This window comes from Motacilla alba, chromosome 1, assembly GCF_015832195.1.
Source record: "Motacilla alba alba isolate MOTALB_02 chromosome 1, Motacilla_alba_V1.0_pri, whole genome shotgun sequence".
In the NCBI taxonomy this organism is placed as follows: domain Eukaryota; kingdom Metazoa; phylum Chordata; class Aves; order Passeriformes; family Motacillidae; genus Motacilla; species Motacilla alba.
In genome coordinates this window covers 75,207,387-75,227,615 of record NC_052016.1, presented here as the reverse complement: position 1 = coordinate 75,227,615, position 20,229 = coordinate 75,207,387, and the positions used below count along the sequence as shown (strand labels likewise).

Sequence of the window (20,229 nt, the reverse complement as noted above, 5' to 3'; positions counted from 1 at the left end):
AAGTGTATCTAAGTAAACACATTGATGTGTGCCAGTATTTCAGCTTTTTGTGAACATCTGAGACATGTTCTTATTTGTGATTTTTGACTCTCTCAGTATAAACACCAGTTTTGATTTTCAAAGGCTGATTTTTTTAATCAATATTTTTGATAAGGGTCTAATGAGGTGCAAGAATGTTGTTTCTATTTGAAGTAGCAGCTCAGATGCTGCACCTCAGTCCATTCAATTCTGAGCCTCATTTTGCTAGAACATACAGTTCTAGTAGCCAAAGCTGTCAGTTGGGAAATAGATGTACAAAGTGTACTAAAATAACCCAAACAGGAAGAGATACAGAATGAAGGCAGTGTTTTCTGTACCCTCCCTTAACAGTTGATATATTTTATTCTGAAGTTCTGTTTTCTTCTATCTTCTGCTTCTTAATAAATAATCTTAAACACTGTAAGTTAAACTTTGCTTAGGTGGACATTCTCATCAGCCTCTAAGGAAGAGGAAAGAAAATACATGAATGTAAGAGCTCTTAATTTTCTCCTAAGAATTTAGGTTGTGAACAAAATCAAAAGCTCTTACTACTCTCTAGCCAATAGCCAACACAGCTCTTACTACTCTCTAACCAATATCCAGCATAGGTATTTCAAGTGGCCATATCACTTGTGTTTATTTGCTTGATTGAAACATCATTTTGAGCCATGCTGTAGTAACATTTAAACAAGTAAACTTCCCAAAGACCACAAATCACATTCTGCTAAGCAGTAATGCATAAACATTGCTAAAACTCCCCTGTCCAAAATAACTTTTACCTCCATCACAAAAGTGGCTCCATATGCCACATGTACCACATGACACAACAAAACGTTCACTCCATCACTTGCACTTTACGTCAAAAAGTGATATGGAAAGCCATTGGCAGCAGTTAGTGATACCTTGACGTTACACAAACACTGCCAATCACGTAACAGCACAATTATTTGAGTGTTTGCTGTTGACAAAAGCTGATCTAAGTCTAGTCTGTTAAACTTTCTCCTCTCTTTCCAGGAGTGTGCCTGTAACCCCTCTGTGCCAGCATTAGCTCCTACAAGGCTACAAGATCAGCTGTTTCAGGAAGCTCTTATCCATGAAGATACTGTAGGAAACTTGCCAAGCCAGAATGATTTTAACAGCCACAGATACACACAGCTGGCTAAAACTTCAGATACTATTACCAAAATAGCACTTGAACAGGAGTTAAGCATGTCAAAGCCTTGAGAAATGCAGAAATTGAATATGAATTGTTCTCCAGATCTAATTCCTTGCCTAAAGGCCAATTAATATTTTTAATGTGGCATAGCTCGCCATTTTCCTTACTGTAGTACTGAGCTGTAATGAAGCACAGTTGCAAAAGTACTGGATACAGATGCCAGTAATATGAGAGCACAACAAAAGTATCTTCTACTCACATTATTATATTCACATATTAAAAAGGTAAATTATTTCAAGAATCAGATAATATTTTATACCTGGAATAACTTCCCTGAAGCATGTAATTGTTTAATTGAGCTAAACAATTTCTACTGGCTTATTTCTATACAACATGTGCCTTTGCATTTCCTCCTCTCCTGCTCTCCCAGACAGCAATATAGTAACTTTATAATATTAATGGAAATGGGGGGTAGGATACAAAATAAGTTTCTTCGCAACTCCAATTTCAAAATTTATTCACTCTGCAAAAGACTCTAGACCTGGATGTCGCTCTCATTTAATAACATGTTTTTCTGTTTTCAAAAAAAGTTCCCTATAGATTTTCTGCTCTCTTACTTGCAAACAGCTACTACAATTGTTTTGAAAGTAAGGATGAACCTCATCCTGATCACTGCTATAAACTGGTACTTTCCCTCCCTCAAATATTGCTATAACTTAGTTATAATTGATCACTGTTGATTAGACAGCTAATGCAGATCCACAAACTGTCATTTTAATATTTTTGAAGGGGTGTGGTTTTTTTAAAGGGAGAGGATGGTTTTGTTTTTTGTAAGAGGGTATCAGAAATGTTAAGGCATGTGGCAGTACAGGGTTTCAAAGCCTATGAACTGCTCAAGGAGGAATCAGAAGAACAAGAAGGGAAAAAACCCCAAATGCAAAACAAAAGGGAAAACTCAAAGACGGCCCAGCCAAAAGCAATAAAATAAGGATCAGCTTAAAAGTATGTACAGTTTTGCAAAGAAACAGGTTCTATTTTCCACATCTTAAGACATCCTAGATATTGTAAATAGAAGTGTATGCTCAGCAGAGGACTCATGGAAGAATAAAGAGGATCTTGAGTATCTGGCACTCATTCTACTCTCAACAATATGTGCAGTTCAGGAGTTGTCACACAGAAAAGAGTACACTGGATCTATGAAGCTTTAAGGTAAAGACCTAGATCTTTATTTTTTTTGGCAGCTTTGGATATGAAATACCTGTCATTTAAGAAGGTGTAAGCTTCATCATCATAAACTTCAACAGAAATACTTTTCCAGGAATCTTACATTAATTGCCCTCATTATGGTACTTGAACAGACGACCAGAATCAAGCCACCCTTGAAGCCAACAAGACACTTCTTCTGTGGAACCATTCCCAGATCTTACTACTTGCTACCAAATTAATTTTAAACAGACCTACATTATTTACACAGAAGTATCCATAAAAAGTACCCATAAGACTGCATTAGCTATTTATTGTAGCAATAAAGTGAGACATGGAGCCACACAACCCAGAAGCATTAACAGAACCTGGTCCAAAACCTGGCCTGAAGGATTAAGTGCAAATTTACAACTCTTTTAATTAGCACACTTGAAATGAATTATCAAAATGAAAACTGCTTAACAGTTCTTGAAAGTTTAATCTCCTTGAAGGAAAAAAGTCTCTTTGATTTTTAAGAAAAGTGGTTGGGTTTTTTTTTAACTAAGCAAATTAATCACAGCTATCAAACTTGGGAAGCCTGTTGAAGCACCCATCAAGGCAGAACATCCTATAGTTTTCAGCTTCGATCCACTTGCTTAGCAATTCATCCTCTTGTTCAGCCAAATAAATCCCACAGAAATGATACATCCCAGAAGCAAACTGATCACTGTAAATTCTAGCAGTCATCATCTGGAATCTAGAAGCCCATTACAAGTAATATCTTGCCTAGTATGGGAGTATTTTCCCCCTGAGAAGAGCTCTTTAAAACACACAAAATTTAGGAGAAAAAAAATCTGATTACAGATTATACTAAAACAGAAACAAATCCTAACCACCAGACAGGATGACAAAATACACAGATATTAGGAAAATAGCACTGCTTTATGCTATTACTTCTGATTTTTATTTCTAGCTAGACTTTATTTTGAGGTTTGAAATACTTACATACATGAAACAGAAAAAAGCATGAGCATATTGTAAAAACTAAGTAGTCACTGAGATTATAAAAATAGTCTGTGAAGACATAGCAAGACTGTCAAGGGCAATCAACAAATAAAGACTTTACTGAGAAGTATTAAAGACTGAGTCCTCAAATATCTGAAACATCAGAACCCAGAAAAAAAAAAAGCCCAAACCATGAAACATTATTATTAGAAGATAAACTGCCTGTACTCTGTGCTGGTTTTAAACCTTATGTAGCTCATGACTCCAGAAAATTTAACTTCATCTTGATCGAATGATGGTGTGTTTTTTATGGTGGAAGGAAACATCCTTCCTTCCTAAACAAATCAGTGGAATTGACTGCTATCCATCCCACTTTTGGAAGTTACTCTAACACAGATTAGCTTTAGCAAGACTTTCTAAAAATGTAAGTGGACAGTAGTATGCAATACCTCTCTAAGGGACAGAACTACCCATACAGTAGTTTTCTTGTGAAGAACACAAGCCAAGTTAACCATCCTAAGAAAAAGTAGGCCTGCATGTTTTCTTAATCTTTACATCTGTAAGAGACCTATAAAAGATCGGTAAAGACCTAGGAAGTGTTTTTGTTCACAAAGCACTAACTATACAGCACTTACTATTATTCAGCAACTAAATAAGCCACTTTACTCAAGATTTCTATGGAACATGCCTTGGCTATTTGGACAGTGGAAGGGTTTTGGACATGGAGGTCAAAAACCACAGTCGTAGGAAGGCAACTTTGTTCCTTTCCAGTGCTCTTAAATGAACTTTAAATTCTCAGGAAAGTAATCCTAACAAGTAATGGATATGCAGGAGGAATAGGATTCTCTTCTTTCTTTCCCAAAAGGTCCTAGAAATCCTCAACTTACCCCACAGGACAAGTCAACAACCTTCTATGACCTGCATATGGTAACTTCAGCACCTACAAGATCATGCTGTTTATCAGTCCCTTCAACCCCTACATGGAGAGTACACTGTGACATTTAAAATGTACCCATGGAAGGAAGAAGAGATTAACTCACTTTATCTCTCAGTTACACTTCTCAGCATATTCATGTTTCATATTTTGTTTCACTTAAAAAGAACTTTACTTTAAATTAAAGCAAGTCCTTAGGTACCAGAGAATGGGGAGGTCTTGCTGCCTTGTTTAACTACCATCTGGTAGGACAGGATTTCCAGGCAATTTGATGTTTCAGTAACAAAACTTGTTTGTTTCTTCCCTCCTTGGTTGATGGATGAGAACTATTCTGAAAAAATGATCCTGGGAAATGTATTCAGTCTTTGTACTATTTCAACTTTGGAAACAAAAAGACAGGAAAAAATTATTTCACTAGTGTAAGGAATATCCATATTGAATTACTTACAGATAGAGTTATACAAAATGGAATAATAAATAATTGGCAAGGAAACTAGCTATTCAATATCTGTGTTTAAGCATGGTTGCTAAGACAATCTTGTAATTTTTTATTATGAAAAGAAGTCTTCATCTTTCCAAGCAATTATTAATCTTTTGTATTGTGGTTATCTTGATCAGGAAACAAATTAATTAGTGGAAGTTCAAGAAGTTAACTGTCCATTATAAGGAGAGTCCATCGTCACTTAGATGCTTCCTGAATCTTCATGAAGACTCTCAAAACAAGTAGCCCTTATATTTTCTTTCTCAGTCATTCCATAATATCGGCCAGAAGAATGCAGAGACAGATCATTCCCTACATGAACCTCACAGGACATCAAAATAACTAAAGAAGTTTCTCTTTCACAAAGATCTCTGGAAAAGATTCAGTCTTCAGCAATTTGTTGGGATCATATCTTTCTGAGCTGGCCAAGAATATCTAGAAGTGAACTCATTTGAAAAAAAGAAAAAAACAGACCAGATTTTTGAGTCTCTTACTTAGAAAAGGAAAAAACTACAAATTTGTTCTGATGCTTCTTCTTGAAATATAGAACACTGGCTAATTTAGGGAACAAGATAAGAAGAGAGAGTGGTGTGGTTTTTTAAATAAAATACTACAAAGGAAGTTGAGTATCTCTAACAGAAATAGTTAAACCAATTCTCATCATTTCTATTTCCAGGCAGGGCAAGGGGGAGCAGAAAGGATTGCTTTGCTTTCTCCTAGATTGTATAGAAGACCCTGCACAAAAAAAAAAAAAGGAAAATCTTACCTAGTGCACTTCAAAAAGAGAGACTGGATGAGTCACTAGAGCCACAGCCAAACATAGAAGTGTTTCTCTTTTTGTCAAACAAAGCAATGCTAGCAACAATATAATTTTTTTTTTTTGTCAAACAGATACTGAAATCTAAACTGGAAAGATGGAAAACTGACTTAGTATGATTGAAGCAGAAAAATGTTGAATGTTCAAGTTTATGGTTATTTCAGCATTCTTCTGTCAGCTACTAGGTTGTTTTTTCCACATCACACAAACTGTTGGGGCATAAATCCTTATAAATGTATGTATGAATGAGAATTTATCTCAATTTGTATTGTATATAAACGGCACACACACAACTGCAAACCAACTATTGGACTATTTCTTTTCCTGAATTATAACTTTCCAAACTCTCATAAAACGTTTGATACACTTGTATGGTTACTATGAATCTTACAGTTTTACCTACAAACGTGCAACATGAAAACCTCATGTTTCTGTCTGTTTTACTCTGAAATGAAGCTTAGAAAGATCTTTCATGTTATATAAGAGCTAAAAAAACCTAATGCAAACAACCCCCACCACCAAAACCCACAAACAAACAAACAAACAAACAAAAAGCCCCCAAGCTTTAAGTTTGGTTTCCCCCGCAGCAACGCCACTTAATTTTGGACTAATGACACAATTCTGAAAACCAAGCAATAATCTCAATTTCCCTGTAAACCTTTAACATGTGATTGCTTTCATGTCAATTATATTCAACTCAAAGTAGATATAAACAAAGACTTTTTTAAAACATGGATACCTCAGTCTGACCTTCATGGGCACTGGATTCATGAGTGACACGAATAGCCTAAAATTAAAATATATTTCAATCAGACATTAAATGAGAGATTTTAAGTGTTGTAAGAACAATTCTTGCCTTCATTTTATCAATTACATAGATGTAACTATTTTTGTTCAGTGCTTATAATAAATAAGAAAGTTAATAAACAAATCATCTCCACCTCCAAGGATCTCAGAAGACCACTCTTTCAGTTTCATAACAGTCAATTCAGATCAAATATCTGAGAGTTTGTAATGGCACTCTTGCACACAGAAAATGCTTTTTCTACCTATCATTTTGAGCAGAAAAGATAATTTAGATAGAAGCTCCGATCAGTCATTTTCTGTCCAGCATTTCCATAGAAAAGGTCATAAATCTCTGCTGTTTCTGTTTGTTACTACTTCCTTTAGCCACATGTTAACACTCATATTCCTGAGAGCTTCACAATTTGCTCTAACTTAAAAATCATCAAGGTTTTCATCTTGAAAGAGGACCATCATTACCATCAGGAGCAACAGCACTGTTCTCCATCCACCACTGGCCAGATGTTTCTGCCACATCCTTTCAAACAGCATTAATGATGTGGCTAACCACATTATCAGCTAGCTCATCTCATGGTTTAGGATGGTAGGGGAAGGAGATCATATTTCAGCCAAATCAGCTCTTTGTGTGCCTCAGCTGCTGAAAGCATGGAGATACGACCAGAAGGCACAAATTAAAAGAGGCAGCAAAAGGACTCTCCTTTCAGCAATAGCCCCAGATCAGCTTAAATTGACCATTAAACTATATCCTGAACCCATAAAAAGAGAGGATTATGCACACATTTCTCATGCATTTCAAAGTAATTTTAAACTAAGCCAGGGAATTAATATGGATGAGAACATTGACAAAATCTGTTCTGCTGACTGAGCTATGGGCAGGCAGGAATATTCTAAAATACCAATGCAGAGCTTCCTTTGTAGCAACTGTCTGATCACAAGCTCACTGTAAAATCAAATTTGTTTAGCTGCTTCACTGAGTCAACCCCCAAGGACAGTACCTGCTCATGCAAGTAATTCTTACACCATTTAAAATAAAAGTAAAAACACATGATACTAACTTCATAAGTTTCTAAGTATTTGGCTCTCTCTTCAGGAGTCATAGATAATGAATCTTCTAGGAACTTTTTCAGTGAAGAATTCGTTTCTTAAAAAAATTTAAAAATACATAATTAGTGTCATGTTTTAATTCCAACTTCATTCACAGCTTACAGAATCCAACAAAAGATCTGAAGACAGAATTGCACTGTATTTTTAAGACACAGAAGGCTGACTTCGCAATGTTTCAAGTGCTTTAGTTAATAAATTAGTATAAAATAATCATTTTGTAATTATAGGTAAAAATGCACTTCTTCAGCCTTTATGAATGGTTATATTCAGAGAAAATAGTACAAAACACATCCTTCCCTCCATGGCTCCCCACAGTTGAGGGAAAAAAGGGAAAAGCCAACAAAAACCAAACAAAAAAAATCTTACCAAAGTTCATTTTATCTCTGTTGTTTGCAATAGCATGAATTAGCCCAATTGTCCCACAAGCATTGTTAATGGTCTGCTTCATGAAATACACTGATGATTTGACATCTTGTCCCTTAGCTTTTATCCTCTCTTCTTCTTCTGTTCTGAAGGTTTCATACTAGAAGGAAAGTTAAAGACATAAATAGTTACAGTTATTCCACAAATAGTATGAATAGCTACATCATTCAAGACAAAACAATTTATAAAATACAACAGCTAATTAATACTGCCATTTGAAATGTTTAACACATGTGGTCCAACAAGTATATGTAAACTTATCTGAACTGCTCTATACTGTTTCCTAACCAAATGTCTTCACATTTGAAACATTGTTTTGAATATGAGTTATCTAACACAACTTTAAAAATTTTCAAAATATTTCCTTGATCTGAGCTCATGTCACCATCTCTCTTCAATGCAACTTTAATGGCTTTAATGGCTTTTTAAGGACAGAAGTGTCAAAGTGCTATCAAGAAAGCCATAATACTTCAGGTGATCAATCATCATGAAGCATTCTTTAAATATTCCACTGTTACATTTCGTTTTTCCCAGTAATATAAAATAAGATCTATATAACACCCAAGACATCAAAACAGGCCCTTCTGAAGCAATAATCATAAAGTAAACTTTTAAATTCTGTAGCAAAAAGAGAATTTGCTTTGACTGAACAATCTCAAATACTTGTTTTATAAAGATCATATTTGACTAAAACCTGTTATACTGTGCAATAGTGTGTCAGTTTTGTGCTTTTTTTTGTTGCTGCCTGTCATTTGTTAGCTCTTTGCGGGGGGTGTTGTTATGGGGTTTTCTTTTTAATGGATTTGTTTGAGGTTTTTGTTTATTTTCTTTTGTTAAATTTTAATTTCAGACAGAAAAAGAAAGAAATAAATCCACAAATGTTCCAGTTAATGCTTCCTCCTTTGCCTCTTTTACTAGGTACTTTTGCAGACAAAAAAAAAAGAATTCTGAAGTAGATGGGCTTTTTATACAAGTATGATGAAAGTAAAGTAAGACTGCAGAATGCTACCAAGGAACTCTTCCTGCAAACTCCTGAGAAATTTCCCCTGAGGACAGGTGAGTTGAAAGTTTTGATTAAGCTCAAAACTATCAAGGTAGCTAAAATCAAGCTTGAAAAGTACTGCCTGCATAGCTGTTTTGGAGAAACTGAGAATGCAGAGGTTTACAGGACATAATGTGTAGGAAGACTGACTTGTCACTCCTGTCTATTTCAACACCTTGTGTTTAGAAGTTAAGCTTCAATAGCTAAGTGATTTGTCCTTATAAGCTACATATTCTTTCTGAGAGACATATTAAAAGAATTAATTTTGGATACATTCACTTCAACCTTTTTGGCTGACCTTATCACAAACATGTAATAGTTATAAATTGAAAGATCAATATGAATCACACTATGTAAAAGCATGCGATGACACAGAATAAGCACATTGAAGATTTAACCAAAGTCCAACATAGTGACAGATGGAAGGGAAATTGTCTTTCATCTTAATAGTACGTCCCATCTGTCCAAGAAGTGAAAGGCACATCAATACTGATGACTGATCTGAAAGTGGATTGAGGTCTGAAGGACTGTCAGTGCAACAGGCCAAAAACTCAAAAAGGAGTTGCATATTGTCCTACACCTTATTTCTTATTTTCCTTATGCTATTGGAGCTTTCTGCTAAAATTAGCAAATTGAGCCATTTCACAGTGCTTATTATAAAAAAAACCTTAAATTGCCTGTAATAGAAAAGTGTGAGGCATATACCTTCGTGCTTCTACATTAGCTTTTCCCATTCTGATTTTAAAAGAAATCAGAAATATACATGCAAGATTATCAAAAGAAGGTTCTGAAAGATGCATTCTTTGAGTTATTTTTAATGAAGAAGTGTCTTGAATAAAGCTTGAGTCTCATTTTGATTCTAATATGACAGCGAAGTACAAGATTCAAACTTTCATTCCCATTTTACTTATGATAAAAGCAATTAACTGATTATCAAATAAACATTTACCTTTTCTGTTATTGGAAAGAGAAGTAGTACTGCACACACAGGTCTCGGCACCATGCTAAGCAGTTCTGGTTCCATACCATAAACATCTACAAATTGCCAGTCAGGATGTATACCCAACTGTTTCAGGAACTGGAAAAGGAAAAAAAAAAAAGCGTAATATTAAACAAGTACACTCAAACACCTCTCTTTTCAGAAGCATAACAGAGTATCCACAATGTGAAATACATTAAAACAACCCACGCTTTCTAAAATTTAAGGAGAATAAAAGAGATACAAGTTTTAATAAATAAGGCTGAATAAATCACACACACACAAAAGCCCCATGTTTTATATATTTAGATAGTCTCTATGGAAGGGAAGTGGAAACACTCCCAGCACTATTTACTGAAGCATCAAAGCACTTCAACCATTTAAAAAGTGTTCTGTCACAACACAGAAGATTTTGTGAATCTATTTTTATTGAATATTCATGTTAACTAGGAATCATCAGAGCCATCAGTCAGAGCACATACGAACAAATTTATGGCATTATTTAACTCCATATGGTATTATCTGACTCCATGACTTCAGAATACCTGGCACCAGGGATCATACTGGAGCTCCTACAAGCAAAAAGATGTTAGGAGTAAAACCACACAAGATACACACTTTAGTTAGTGTAGCTTTTACAAGAAAAATCCCTTCAAATTATGATGGAGTAATATATTTTGAAGATTGGATGCTCACTTTTTCATTGGATGCTCTTCTTGTAGTCAAATAAACTAGGCATCACAACAACAGCTGCAGAATTAATAACCACAGAGATGATCAAAGACAATTTGAAATATTTTCATTGTCAGTCTGGAAGAACCTAGCTGAATTCAGGAACTGTTGTTACTATGCACACAGTGACCATTTACAATTAGATGAAAAAACTAATTGTACACCATGGCATATGCAGATGTTTGAATGAACATGAGGAAAAGGGGAAGTGTTAAGCATTTAGTAACTGATGAAAGACAAGACAGTGTATTTTGAACTTTTATTCTAACCCTTCTACATTGTGAGGATAATTACCACTTTTTGAATAGCAATTTATTTAAAAAAACCAAAAAACAAAAAAAAAAAAAAACCACCAAATTCCAAAGAGAAGAGACTACATGTATGGGTGCATTAACATGTTAATTATAAGAGAAGTACTTCCAGTACTTTTCTTATTAAGCCAGCAATTAATCTATCATTTTTATTGCAGGGAAAGTAACAGAACTGAAAAAAATCAAGTTTCTATTGCAATATCATTTGATATTTTGCAACATTACATGAAATAAGGGTACAAATGCCCAAAAAAAAACCCCAAAAAACCAAAACAACACTCACCTAGAAAAAGACCCCACAAACCAGAAAAGACAATGATAAAGAACCCCATTAAGTTACTGGACAAGTAAGTGGTTTAGTCTCTTGTCCTGTTCTACACCACTGGAGAAAAAAAAATCACCAAGCAACCAACTAACAAAAATAAAACCAACCCCTTTAAACCCAAAGTCAACAAAATGCTAACTAAACCCAAGAATGGTTTACTCAAAGTCCTGAATTAAGAATTTAACAGAACTAAAATTCCATTGATAGAGGGCACCTTTAATTATTCACGTACCATACCATCTAGAAACGTTACAGTCCGAGAAATTTTAACTTCCAGTAAACAATGAGAGCGACAACGAAAAATGATGGTCAGCACTACAGAGAACAACAAGAGCATAAGCTTAGTATGACAAGCAGTGATCTTAACACACAACCAGAGTAACTCTGCTCTAGAATCATAAACCAAAAATAAAATACTAAGGATAGAGTCAAAGTAGGCAAAGAAGATATCTCTCTGCATGTCAAGAGGATTTCATTCAGGCCTGGAAAAAATGATAGAAATAGCCTTCTGAAAATTATTAAGTAGATTTAAAAAACTGTGTAGAATAAGTCCCTGTGTAAGAGAGGGTGACAGATGGGTAACAGATGAACAATAGATGGCTGGATGGGAAGACAAAGTCATTCCTGTTTTAGGACAGCAGGAAGTTCAGTACACTTTTTAGACAATGTCACTGTCTAAAAAGTTGAGAGATCTCTGCTGTTTTCCTTTCCAATTATTGAGGGATTATCCAAGCAATTTTATGCTACAAATACCTACTGTAAAGAACAGTTAGGGTTCTTTGAGGGCTCACTTATTTTCAGCTGTTCACTTTCTCTTAACTTATTGATACTATGTATGCAAGATAACATAAAATAGCAGCTTCATAGTTCTCTGGATCTGCACAAGAGAATATCAGGATCTTTTTCTCAGCCACTGCTTATCACACTGCTGACAATTCTTAATTTATAGGTCTTTGAGCTTCCACCTTATAAAAGAAAAAAAGAAAAATTCTTGGCTATATTACAGAAGTCTTGGAGGAACTCAGGAAGAACAACAACAGCAGCACAAAACCCCCCACACATCTGTATCTAGTATTCACTTTTTTACAACTTTATTTTTACAGATTGTTGTAATAGTTTTGGTTGTCTCTTTTCTTCTTGTCTTAAAAGACCTTGCTGAAAAACACTTTCTGTTTTTTCACGGGTCCAGCTAGCGAGTAGACAAAAAGCCACTTTAGAAACTACTTTACACCCCTCACCCTTATCTGCACTTGCTGTGAATTTGTCCCTTTTGCCCCAGTATTCCAGAAGGCCCTTCTCTCTCACCTGACTACTACTGTTTATAACTAGCTAACGGAGAGCACAGAGAAGATGGAGAAAGACTCATCGCAGCAGCACACAGAAAAACAGAGAGAAACAAGAGGCTGAAACACAGGGAAATGTAACTTCATAAGGAAGGCATTTAAAAAATAAATTTAAAAAATAACAAACATAGTAAAACATTAGCACAAACTGTCCAGGAGACTGTGGAGTTTGTGTCTTGAGAAATTCAGAACTTGACTGGTTGCTGAGCAACTTGTTTTGAACAGAATATGGTCAGTCTGCAGAACTCAAAAGCCTCTTCCAGCCTACCTCACTCTATTCTAAATGATCACAAATTGTAAATCTGTATGTCTAAATGTTGGTTATTAGCAAAAACATTACAATAGGCACTTCTATGCACTCTACCCACACAGCATGTGGTATAAGCTATTCTGTTTTCATGGCTGGTACCACTACTTCAGCCTACCAACTGAAAAAAGCACAGAGCAGTTATCTTTAACATAGTTTAGAATCCTACTTCTGCCAACACAGTTCCAGAGCCAGTAGGAAGATTTGATCTATCCGAATTATGGAGAGGCAGAAAGGCTAAGTGGGATAAGACAATGTAAGGGTGAAACTTATTATCAACTCATGTAGTAGTTGCACAACTAAATGCACAACTGAAATACTGTCTAAGCAGCAATGTGCTTTTCTACTCTGTCACTTGCATGTAAAAATGAAGTGAGGACAAAAACTGAAACAAAAGAAGAGCTTGACATTTAAAATGCAACTAAAGTTGGACAGCTTCCGCAAATAGTTCAGGAATGTCACATTTTAAATACTAAGGCATTATACTCAAGACCTGGATTTTTCCACATCTTACTGGGGTATTCATATAAAAGTTGGAACCATGAAAACATAAAACTGGCAAAATGCACAAACATTTCCAGACTCTCAGATGCAGAAGTCAAGAGAGCTTCTGTGAGAAGAACTAACTGTTGCCATCCTCTTCTAGCACAAATATAAACCAAACACCCACAGTATCTACATTTTATTGTACTTCTGCTGAATGCATTAAAGCATCTCTATATCACAACAAAACCATCTAAGACTTTCTTCTGCAAAAATGAAGTGTTCTTAGGACTTTAGGAAACTGGAAGGACAACATATAAATAAACCAATTATAACAATCAATATTTTCTAACTTTTTCATTAAAGCACAAGAATTTTTGGCACTTTATTGAATTCAAGGCAATTTCCCCCCTAAATTGTAGTGAGATAATGAGTAAAATGTAACTGATTGAATAATCATCAAGAAAGGGAAAATTATTCATTCATTAAAGTATCCAATTCTTATTCATCTATTTTAAAAATACAAATGCACAATATTTTGCTTTTAATTCTTTACACATCATTTCTAGAAGCATGTAACAAAACCAAGTCCATTTGAGAAGTGAAATTCCTTTCTAGATATAAGGGAACCACCCAAACAGTATTTTACTGTTGGAGCATTATGAGGATCTTCGTTCTTTCATCATTATGTTTATGGAATTAAAATGAAGGCATAATTTTTCAGTACATTTTAGACACAGCATCATTTCAGTCATATGTAGCAGCTGTAAAAACTTTAGTTCTGTACAGCAGGTCAAAAGGCACACCAGGAGCAAACAGACAGCTGGAACTTACACAAGCTGCATTATTCTTCTTTACCAACTACTCCTCACTTAGAATGGCCACAGTATGATCTCACTCAAACAAGAGATGACCCATTATACTAGACTTCCTTGGGAAAATCAAAATTTATTACAAATTCTTTAACATCCTCAGGTTCTGTACTTTGGGACACCATAGTAAAGTTCAAAGAATACAGCCCATCACAATTTTTTTTTTCAAAAATGTGAGAAAACTTACATCCACAAAATTATTATTCTTCCAGTTGTGTTCATTACTTTGTGGTGTCTAGAAGAGCAACACTGACTCACACTTAGTGCTCCTGTTCTTCAAAATGAGAGGTATGTATTTTTCTCATATCCATAAAGCAGTTTTGAAACTTAACACACAGTATGCCCAGACACTGCTGTACATATTCAACCAGGCAATGCAAAAAAAAGCACTGAGAAATCTGGACAAACCAGCTGACCCAGGCCTCCTCTGAAACCACTGAGCAAGAGCTTTAAAATGCTTCCAGCAGAGTCCTGAGGTGTTGACACTGAGACACTGGTTCAAAACAGAATACTGCCTTATTCTGCGAAAAACATTTAACAGACCTGTTTGCATGATCTAAGAAGTTAGTCATAACAGAAATAAGCTGGATCAATCCACTCTTCTAAATAAGCTGTTATACACATTTCTTTTTTTACAGTTTACTGAAACAACCATTGGATTCTACTGACTCTGCTGGTCTTTTAAGCAAGGAAAATGCCTAAGTGGGAAAAAGCATTTCAGTGCACCAAGATAACATATATAACATATAACTGTCACCTGTTTTCCCCTTTCAAGACAGTAAGGGTTTCCTTGTAACAAAAACTAAGAAACTGAGCAAAAAAGACCATAAGAAGGACCAGAAGAGGCAAATACATGTAGAGGAATTAAATACATGTTTTTCATAGCTTACAATTACTGAAGAACATACAAAGACTGAGCTAAGGCAATCTTTCAACTATTCATATACATAGTACTCTGAACCCCAAAACAACTGACCATTTTCCTTGTGCAACATATTTACCTATTTAAACTCAGTAGGAGGGCTACATAGTTGGAGATACTTTAAACTAGAAGAAGCCATTCACTAAGTGCTCTCACAGTGGTCACCTACAATTCCTTCATATTTATCCTTGTCTATGCAGCACCACAGGTTCAACATTCCCCCTTTGCTGGCTCTGTGAAAGGCTTTCTGGGATATTGTCTTTACAGAAAGACACAAACTGAATCCTGGTTTTCAACTTCCGGAGGCTACATGAGTAATGAGAGGCTGTTTTCCAAACATGTGCACTATCTCCACTATTTTTCACTCTGCTTACCACAAAAGAGTTAAACTCCACTCCCTCATCTGAAAAAAAAGGTAAGCTTAGCTAGGCATTTTAGAAGGACATCTGTGTTTTTCCACAGCCAACATCCTTTCCCACTAAGACAGCACCTCAGTGCCTCATCTACGAGTGCTACCTTCCAATGCACCACATTTTCAATTACTTTGATCACTACGGCTTTTCTTTGGGAAAGCTTGTGGGATAGTGTTTCAGAGTACAGGAAATGAAAAGATCCTTTAGGAAGACTAAGTCCTGCTTCCAAGATACTTAATTCTTCTCTGTATTTGCCTGACACCCTGAAGAGAGGTGTTCCATATATGGATAAAGACTGGCTGTATCCAGTTCCTGCCATTTGCTCTATGCTTTGTGAGCTGTATTGTCCCTGTAACTTTCAAGTCACAGCTGTCAATGGTGTTCATGAGCTACAATAATTTTCTTTATGCAGCTGACTCTCAATACCTTAATGGCTTAAAAAATCTCAAAACCCCACCCCCCCCCCCCCCCCAAAAAAAAAAGTAGGATCAAAAGCCTACAAATAATGCTGGAAGGTAACTAAGAACCAGCAACTAAGCCCTACGGGGTAAAAGAAACTCAAGCCACAGCCAACATGCAGTAGTCAAACTCTGAAGCCAGTGCTTGAGCTTCATAATCAGATGCAGTCAATTACTCTATCATTATCTGGATCCAACGAAGGCATGAGTGGAAATGTTATCTTATTCAGGAAGCAGGGATACTTCTAAGAATGTGTAAGATGAAAAAAGAGAAGAGAGAACAAAAAAAGGTGGGACATCAAGAAAAATATCCACCCATACTTTTTGTTTATCTACACTTCCTAGACAATCAATTGTGGGTTGCAAGCCAGACTGAAGCAACATTATGAGGAAAAACAATCAGCTTGTGTTCTAATCTTTTCACTCAAAAAAAATTTACAGGCAGTCTCTCTTTTTTTTTCAGAAGAAATTTGGAACAAGATACACAAACATCATATATATGGTAATTGATAAACACAATTTTCTTGCTTTCTCCCAGGAAAATCCCATAAGACACCCAGGAAGGAGGGTAGCACTTGTCATGTCAGGCCCCCACCAAAGGAAGGTCAAAGAGAAGGAACCATTCCCTGTCATCACTGTTCACAAAATGGAGCTTTGTAAATGCTGAATCATCAACTCTTTCTGTCTCAGAGGTAGACAACAATTCATTCTGTCAGACTGTAGAAGTGAAGGAGAAAAAAAAGTACTGTGACAATAACTCAGCACTGTACGGCACATTTAACTCCTGACTTCACTCATTACAACCAGCACTGTGTGCTGCATCTTCTCTCTTGAAAACATCACTACAGACACATGGGACATTTCCACGGCCACTGGAAATCCTTAAAGCTAAGAAAGAAAATTCCTGTTTACCCTCAGCAGCCAGTTTCTGAACCTTCGAATAATTTTAACACATATGTAAAAAGAGATGTTCTATACAGATTAAAGATTTACAAATTCCTGGACTGGTATTATGATATAAACATTTTCAGATAGAGAAAAACTTCTGAGATATTTTTGAAAGACTTCACTTACCTCTAACTGAGAAATACCCTTTTTTCCCCTTATCACCTGAATTTCTACCGCAAAGACTGAAAGCCTCAAATTTACAGACTATATTTTAAAACCAGAGAAGACACAGTATTGTAAGAACATAATAAAAGCAAATGAACCTGCATTTAGTACTCTTCCTTACTAACTACTGTTAATAAGGGGAATAAAATTATCGGTGAAATAATCAAAACAGTGTTAAGCACTCAATGATAGTTCTAATTACAATCTAACACTAAGAATCTATGCGTCTTACACGTCACTGGAATTTTTTTTAATTTAACAGTTCACTACCATACCTAGCAATAATTTTAACACTAACAAAAGTAGTATGCATAAGAGGTAGTCTAACACTCAACTAAAAACAAACAACAAACAAACAAAGAAGAAACACTTGGCACTTGGCTAGATGTATGTCCAAATACGTGTATTAAATGACTACCAGTCATTTATTAGTAAATATTGCAGTTTGTAGAGGCAGACCATTGGGGTTTTAATGCTAAAGACTTCTAGAATATTTTACAGAGCACAGTACAGAGTACTACAAGAAATGCCCATCCTTGCAATTAACTCAACAGGATTTTCCAAAAATTAGTTACCAACTTCATTAGAATTTCAAATTACTATTATCGTTGTTTTAAACACAAGCAGGATATGAGTAACTTATGACTAACAGCCCTGTTGCTACACAGTTCACCACTGTACTGATGAAATTAAAAGAACTACGATTAATAATGCAAGGTTCATTCATATTCAACACCCACCTGGTAATTATTTTTTTAATATACATCTCTCAGTCTAGATAATAACAATCCTGCTCAGGCAAGACTGATAGTGAAGGAGGAAGTCTAATTGGTTTCAAGTGGCCTTTTCTATACAGGAAGAGTAATAAGAAAACCTTGTGGAATACAAATTCCTATCATCCATGATCATCTACAACAACTACATCCACCACCAATGGGCAAAAGAGATGAATTTTAAACATACTTAAAACTGTACATTTGACATCCCTTTAGGATTTTCTCCATACAACATAAAGACAGAGGGATACAAGGTATGTCATATGAAAGAATGTCACTATTTTCTCCTCCTCAATTTCTACTTTAAAGGTGGTCTTAATTTGTACCATGATGAGCTCATCTCACCATCTGGAAAGTCAGAAGAAAAAGTTAGATAATTGGAAATTCTTACTAGTTATTTATTCACTTATTTTCTTCCAAACTGGAATTTAAGTCTCTGAATTCCAAAATTAAAAAGAGGAAACTATAGCACGTGTTCAAGATGGACTCCCAGGAAAGGCCATCAACTTTAGCTCAGAAGACTGGGATTACAGACTTCTCAAATCGCTCCACAGCAGGAATACTGGACGAATTGTAAAATTATTTGCCCTAGGAAACTATAATGCACAAAATGACCCAGTATCAAATTAACCTTCACTCTCCTGCAGATGTAGTTTGTGTATTACAGCATCACAACAACAAGAAACCCAAACAAAACACACTTCACAGAAATTCCCAGTTTCCAAAATATTTCAACAATATAGTTTTAAGAACACAATTTTGCTGCTGGAAGTTTCAGAGCCCTTTGGCTTAAACACTATTTTTAACATTATCAACAGGCCTGCTAAAATCAACAACTGACCATTAATGCTATGCTCAAAATTGTCACTGAGAACATGATGCAGGGTTAGAGTACGTGTGATTTCCTTTCAGCCAGAGCTTATTTAGTGGGAGCATTGTTTTGTGTACTAGAACAAGCTTCCTTTCTCTATCGTGGGTTCCACCATGCTAACAAAAACAGCGACAACAAATCACGCACATATTGTCATTAATAATTAGAAAAGTGCAAATATGGTAAAATTACATTATTTTTTATGGTCAGCCAAAGAAGTATGAGACAATAACACAGTGATGCAAGCAGATTCATACATGTGCCCAAAGCCATCATGTACAGGTCCACACCTAGTACATGTTACATATAAATTAATGTTTTAACCACTAATGAATGAATTAAAACCCACCTTGAAAAACATCAGAGATTTCATTACAGTAAAAGCCAGGCCACAACTATTCTCTTTTTACTGTTCGTTTTTCTTTCATATAGTATCTTTACGGGAGAAGTTCCAGTATGGTCCGACATGAGAAGACCGAGCGCAGACACGCGTGGGGAAGGAAGGGGGCACTCTCCTTGGACAAGACGGAGCCTTTACTACACGAAAACGACAGGAGAAGGGCCCAAAGCTGCAGAGACTAAAGGTTACCTCAAATAATAGCTTCTTACCTGATTCGTGACCTGAAAAGAAACCAGAAAACAGAAGGTAGTTAAGACCCAGTCGGATCCAAGGAATAAGACCTTCCTCCATCCCTACCACTACCAGCCACCCCTTAAGAGGCGATGCGGTCCGGCGCGGCCCGGAGCCCTCTGCCCTCTCCTCTCCGCCGGCCCCACAGCAGGCAGGCTGTCGGGCGGGCAGCGCCCCGCGCACACGGCAGCGCCCCATGCCCAGGCCGGGCACTCACGTCGGGGTTGGCCTCCAGGGGCAGCCAGCGATGGGGCTCCATGGCAGCGGCGGCGGATCCCGGTGCGGAGCTGGGCGGACCCTCTCAGCGCGGCTCTGACAGCGCCTCACGGTGCCGCCGCGCCTCAGCCCTGACCCGGGGCCGCGTCACCGCGCCGCGCCTCGCAGGGGGGGCGGGCGAAGGAGGAAACACCCGCCCGGCGCCCGCCCGCACCGCCGCGCCGCTTCGCGCAGATGGCCGAGGCTGCGCGCCCGGCAGTGGCCGCCGTGCGTGACCAGAGTGCTCCGGGCGGCGAGGCCCGGGAGATTCCCCCCTCCCCTCCCTCTTGGCTCCCCCGGCAATGGACTCTCCCAGCGGGGCAGCGGGTGGTTCCTCTCCCGCGCCGCCGCCGGGGCCTGCGGGGCGCGCCGTAGCCGCCGGGGGGCGCCGCCGCTCGGTGTCGGGGCACGGCGGGGGCTGGAGCCGGGCACGGCGGAGCCGCGGGAGCGCCCGCCAAGCGGCCCCGCAGCC

The 20,229-nt window shown here is 37.1% G+C and overlaps 1 protein-coding gene across 1 annotated transcript in view; it reads right to left on the bottom strand.

The window, feature by feature from the left end:
- UCHL3 (ubiquitin C-terminal hydrolase L3) overlaps positions 1–19,914 on the bottom strand; it is a 40,606-nt gene extending 20,692 nt beyond the window's left edge. The window contains exons 1-6 of the mRNA XM_038140716.1: positions 19,720–19,914; positions 19,481–19,492; positions 9,916–10,044; positions 7,868–8,024; positions 7,453–7,538; positions 6,333–6,380 (exon numbers count right to left, since the gene is read on the bottom strand). Coding sequence (XP_037996644.1) covers positions 6,333–6,380; positions 7,453–7,538; positions 7,868–8,024; positions 9,916–10,044; positions 19,481–19,492; positions 19,720–19,761 — 474 coding nt within the window. The 5' untranslated portion in view covers positions 19,762–19,914. The remainder of the gene's footprint in view (positions 1–6,332; positions 6,381–7,452; positions 7,539–7,867; positions 8,025–9,915; positions 10,045–19,480; positions 19,493–19,719) is intronic.
- Between the last annotated feature and the right edge of the window lie 315 nt (positions 19,915–20,229).